This window comes from Salmo salar, unplaced genomic scaffold, assembly GCF_965601325.2.
Source record: "Salmo salar unplaced genomic scaffold, fSalSal1 ptg000152l, whole genome shotgun sequence".
Classification (NCBI taxonomy): Eukaryota; Metazoa; Chordata; class Actinopteri; order Salmoniformes; family Salmonidae; genus Salmo; species Salmo salar.
Genome location: NW_027675323.1, coordinates 1,062,501 through 1,068,427, shown reverse-complemented (window position 1 = coordinate 1,068,427; position 5,927 = coordinate 1,062,501). Strand labels below are relative to the sequence as shown.

The 5,927-nt window shown below is 44.3% G+C and overlaps 1 protein-coding gene across 1 annotated transcript in view; it reads left to right on the top strand.

Moving 5' to 3' along the window:
* Positions 1-1,572: 1,572 nt before the first annotated feature.
* LOC145867008 (E3 ubiquitin/ISG15 ligase TRIM25-like) overlaps positions 1,573-5,927 on the top strand; it is an 8,519-nt gene continuing 4,164 nt past the window's right edge. Inside the window, exons 1-2 of the mRNA XM_082971053.1 lie at positions 1,573-2,221; positions 2,654-2,749. Coding sequence (XP_082827179.1) covers positions 1,625-2,221; positions 2,654-2,749 — 693 coding nt within the window. The 5' untranslated portion in view covers positions 1,573-1,624. The remainder of the gene's footprint in view (positions 2,222-2,653; positions 2,750-5,927) is intronic.

Below are 5,927 nucleotides of genomic sequence, written 5' to 3'. Positions count from 1 at the left end.
TGTTTGGTTTATGTGGTTCGGGCTATGTATTTAGGTAGAGGGGTGTTTGGTTTATGTGGTTCGGGCTATGTGTTTAGGTAGAGGGGTGTTTGGTTTATGTGGTTCGGGCTATGAGTTTAGGTAGAGGGGTGTTTGTTTTATGTGGTTCGGTCTATGTGTTTAGGTAGAGGGGTGTTTGGTTTATGTGGTTCGGGCTATGTGTTTAGGGAGAGGGGTGTTTGGTTTATGTGGTTCGGGCTATGTGTTTAGGGAGAGGGGTGTTTGGTTTATGTGGTTCGGGCTATGTATTTAGGTAGAGGGGTGTTTGGTTTATGTGGTTCGGGCTATGTATTTAGGTAGAGGGGTGTTTGGTTTATGTGGTTCGGGCTATGTATTTAGGTAGAGGGGTGTTTGGTTTATGTGGTCAGGGGTTTGTTAGTCTATGTTCTATGTTAGTGTATTTCTATGTTCTGTCTTGTCTATTGTAGTTCTATGTTTAGTTAATTGGGGTTGGGCCTTCAATTGGAGGCAGCTGGTTATCGTTGCCTCTGATTGAAGGTCCTATAATTAGGAGTTTGTTTGTCATGGGGATTTTGTGGCAGATTGTTGCTGTGCATAGCTTTGTGCCTTACTGGCCTGTTCTTTGTCCTTTAATAAAAGAAGATGAGTGTACATTTACCCACTGCGTCTTGGTCTAAACCCTACGACACCTGTGACATTTACATTAGGGTGTATTGTTGGATACTACTGCACTGTTGGAACCAGGAACACAAGCATTTCACTACACCCACAATAACATCTACTAAATGTGTGTATGTGTCCAATAACATTTTTATTTGATTGTATTTTTGAAAGTGTTACATAATTCTCAATCCGCTTTGCGTCGTGCCTAAAAACAGCACTTAGCCGTGGTACTGTATATTAGCCATATACTGTCACCACTTCCACCGAAGTCATTTCCTCTCCTTGTTCGGCGGTCGGCGTCACCGGTCTTCTAGTCATTGTCGATCCACTTTTTCATTTTCCATTTGTTTTGTCTTGTTTTCTTACACATCTGGTTTCCATTTCCATCATGAATTGTTGTGTATTTAACCCTCTGTTCCCCCCATGTCCTTGTGTGGAATTGTTTGTTTGTAAGTGCTTGTACTCTGTTACTGGTGCGCATCGGGTTTTGTACCCATGTAGGTTCGTTTTGTATTAAACTGCTCCGGCTATTACCTATCTCTGCTCTCCTGCGTCTGACTTCACTGCCACCAGGTCCGCAATCCTTACATATACCAACCACACCTCCTCAGGCCTTATTGCTTATTAGAACACATAAGTGTATTATAAGGCATTATAAAGGTCATTAAAATAATTATAATATGTACTTCATAGAAACTGTTACCCTTTATATTCTAATAACTCACATTTTAAGATTCATTATTTCATTTATTGCATGTTAAGGGCTCTAACCAAGGAACAAGACTATTTGTCTCCCTCTTGCTGTTGCATGCAGTTCCTCTCTCTCTTCCTCCCTCCCTCTAACCCCACCCCTCTGGCAGAACCAGGAAATCCCTCCCCCTTCACAAACTCTCTTCTGAGGAAACGAAACTGATCTGAGTCTCTGTGTCGTCTGTCTGTGTGAGAGTGAACAACCGTCCAAATGGCTCAACAGGGAGTTCTGCTGGACCAGGACCAGTTCTGTTGTTCTGTCTGTCTGGATCTACTGAAGGAACCAGTCACCATCCCCTGTGGACACAGTTACTGTAGGAGCTGTATTGAGGGCTGCTGGGATCAGGATGTTCTGAAAGGGGTCTATAGCTGTCCACAGTGCAGACAGACCTTCACTCCAAGGCCTATTCTGACAAAAAGTAACCTATTGGCTGAGGTGGTGGAGAAACTGAAGAAGACAGGACTCCAGGCTGCTCCCCCTCCTGCTCTGTGCTATGCTGGACCTGGAGATGTGGCGTGTGATGTCTGCACTGGGACCAGAAAGCAGAAAGCCCTCATGTCCTGTCTGGTGTGTCTGGCCTCTTACTGTGAGACTCACCTCCAATCTCACTACGAATCTCCTGCTTTGAAGAGGCACAAGATGGTCAAAGCCACCGCACAACTACAGGAGAAGATCTGCTCTCATCATGACAAACTGCTGGAGGTTTACTGTCGTACCGATCAGCAGTGTATCTGTTATCTGTGTACAATGGATGAACATAAAGGCCATGATACAGTGTCAGCTGCAGCAGAGATGACTGAGAAACAGGTAAGACCAGAACAACTTGTTGGTGACTGTCTGATAAACAAAGAATTAAAGATACAGTAGGAACTAAGGCTGTTTGAATATGAGATCATTCAAATGAAATGGATCCTCAGCAGAACAAATATGAACACAAACCTTGAGTATATAGATATGTCATCCCAGATTCTCCAGATGTATCACCATTTTATAATGTCAAACACTATTATCATTCTGAATGCCCTTTTATGAGTCCAAAGTTCAGTCTCAACCTGTTGATACATGTAGTCCTACCATAAAAACTATAATCATTCACATAGCAACAAATAAATATCATTTAGTAAATGGACCATCCATTTTTTAGACCTTCCTCTCTATGGGCCCTATGTCACATTACTATACTATTGATCTACTGGACTAATAAAGCTTGATAGCTCATTGAAGAGTGATTCTCCACAGAGGCAGCTGGGGATGAGTCAGCAGAAGGTCCAGCAGAGATTCCAGGAGAGAGAGAAGGAGCTGAAGGAGCTCCAACAGGCTGTGGAGTCTTTCAAGGTGAGTATTGTTGACCAGAGGAGACACACCATTTCACCTGTCTCCTCCAGTCAGAGAGAGAGAGAGAGAGAGAGGTAGAGGGGCCCCTATCCAATCCCACTGACCCCACTGTTGGGAACAGGTTGTCACTGCTGAGGCAGTGAAGAAAGTAGAGGAGGATGGGTCAAGGCTGAGGGGTCCTGAGAGGATCCCTGTGAGTAGTAGATCTGTGACAGCACAGAGGGATGGGCCAACCAGTGATATATGCTTCAGTAAGGTTGGCTTCTTAGTGTTCATAGCAAATGGTTATCAACTGTACCGCAGAAATGGAATGTAAATCACTGAAAAAAAATATGTTTTGGTGGCAGCTGCAGAGAAGTATTTGGTCATACTAGATTTGACTTCAGAAGAGTTCCAGGGTGTGTTGAGTGGTGGTGTCCCGTCCTCCCAGGCCGTTGGCTTGGTGCAGGAGCAGATAGGGTCAAAGTAGTGGAATGGGGTAGTGGGTTTTAATGAGTGGAGGGTTAGTTGGCCTGGTGCAGGAGCAGATAGGGTCAAAGTAGTGGAATGGGGTAGTGGGTTTTAATGAGTGTAGGGTTAGTTGGCCTGGTGCAGGAGCAGATAGGGTCAAAGTAGTGGAATGGGGTAGTGGGTTTATAATGAGTGTAGGGTTAGTTGGCCTGGTGCAGGAGCAGATAGGGTCAAAGTAGTGGAATGGGGGTAGTGGGTTTTAATGAGTGTAGGGTTAGTTGGCCTGGTGCAGGAGCAGATAGGGTCAAAGTAGTGGAATGGGGTAGTGGGTTTTAATGAGTGTAGGGTTAGTTGGCCTGGTGCAGGAGCAGATAGGGTCAAAGTAGTGGAATGGGGTAGTGGGTTTTTAATGAGTGTAGGGTTAGTTGGCCTGGTGCAGGAGCAGATAGGGTCAAAGTAGTGGAATGGGGGTAGTGGGTTTTAATGAGTGTAGGGTTAGTTGGCCTGGTGCAGGAGCAGATAGGGTCAAAGTAGTGGAATGGGGTAGTGGGTTTTAATGAGTGTAGGGTTAGTTGGCCTGGTGCAGGAGCAGATAGGGTCAAAGTAGTGGAATGGGGTAGTGGGTTTTAATGAGTGTAGGGTTAGTTGGCCTGGTGCAGGAGCAGATAGGGTCAAAGTAGTGGAATGGGGTAGTGGGTTTTAATGAGTGTAGGGTTAGTTGGCCTGGTGCAGGAGCAGATAGGGTCAAAGTAGTGGAATGGGGTAGTGGGTTTTAATGAGTGTAGGGTTAGTTAGAAGGGTGTTTTTTAGTATTATCATAATTTCCCCTTTTCCCATTTTGTATCCCATAATATCATGGATTTATATTATAGTCCAGTTGAGGCAGGTGAGATGCCTTTGGATATACGACGTAATAAATTGTCATTAGCTTATTGGGTTGAAAGGCTGTGAGGTTGAGCATCCCACTGCTACTGTTCTAGATGACTGTTGGGAATATACTAGTAGACAAGGCAGTGGTTTTGGTTGGACAGTTGGAAAGCTTGCTGATGAGAGTAGTTTCAGGGAGTTGGAGGTTGGCCCTTTTCTGTGGTGATAGGGGATGTTCCTCCATGGTTACTCCCAGATCCTGTTGTTGATCTAACCTTGGTAGACAAAAGGAAAGATTGGGTCAGAAGTCAGTGATAAAGGGAAACTGGTTGACAATTACATTGGTAGAAGTTGTTATGCTTTTTTACCTCTTTTCACAGATGGATCCAAGGGCCCAGATAGTGGGCCCACAGGAGCAGGTGTTTACCTTCCTGAATGTGATGTGCAGATATGTAGAAGACTAACAGATGAACTGTCAGTGTACTCAGTTGAACTGTTGGTGATAATAGTTGTCCTCCAGTGGGTGGAGGACGAACAACCTGTTAGAATTATAGTATCCTCAGATTCTCTGTCTGTATTGAATAGTTTATCATCTGGTAAATCTATTAGGAGTGACCTACTATTGGAGGTATTAATGTTATTATGGAGAATTGAGAGAATGGGTCTAGTAGTGAGATTATGCTGGGTCCCAGCACATTCAGGTGTGGAATGGAATGAAATTGTAGACCAATTAGCTAAAATAACTTTAAAACAAGATATAATATATATTAATGTTCCACTGGGTAGAGGTGAGGACAAATGTGAGATCAGAGACATTTTGATAGATGTGTGGCAGAAGAGATGGGACTCTGAGCACAAGGGACGGCATTTATATGCCCTCCAAAGAAAGGTCGGTGGACCAAGGTTCAAAGGTCAGATTAGGAAGGAAGAGGTGGTGTTTACTCGATTGTGTTTAGGACATTGTACATTGAACTGGTCCTTCCATCTGGTTGGCAGCATGTGAATGGTTTGTGTCTGGAGGGTATTGTCAATGAAACGGTGGAGCATGTGTTGTTATATTGTTGTAAGGATGTTGAAGAGAGGGAAAGATTGAAGTGTAGGGTCATTGAGGTTGGACTGGGTATGATGGGGGTTTGGAAGGGATTTGGGGGATGGGGGAGGGTCTATTAGAAGTTAGTAGGGATCTTTTTTATTTTCTCAGAAGTACTGAGTTAGGTAGGAGGATTTAGAAATGGTGTAAACCGTGATTGAACACACTCCAGCACAGTAGGAGGCGCCATGCTCCTTTAACGTTGGTTTGAGGACCGCCATTATACCATAGAAGAAGAAGAAGAAGTTGGTAACGTGAGGTTTTGTCGTTCGTGAAGAGTGCAGCTATTCTTTTGCCTATTTTCCAAATGTATTTTGTCATGGTGGGAGGGTTTGTTTATCGGTTTCCGCTGTTTATCGGTTAGAGTTGAGGAGGGAGTAGGGTAGTTTGATGTCCTCAACCGAGTGGAGAAGAAACGCTGTCTCTTCAGGTGCGTTGTGGAGAATGGTGTGGAGGAATTATTGATCCTGGTCGGTGAACAGGTGGGAGAGGAACATATACACTCTGTATCCAGAATGAACAAGGCGGTGGTTGTGGTAATGTAAAAGGTGAGTCTTGTTACCCGGCTAGTTACCAGTATGATTTATGTGAGGGGTTGTGTTGGTGCCGATTTCGACAAGAGTAGTGGTGTCTAATCTGCCTCCGTTTATTACCACCGAACAGATCCGTAAAGAGTTGGTTCGTTTTGCTAAATGTGGAAGTGTTTTTCTGAACGAAATTCAAGGTTAAACAGGGGAGGGGTGGTACACAGGGTTTGTTAGCACAGAGGAG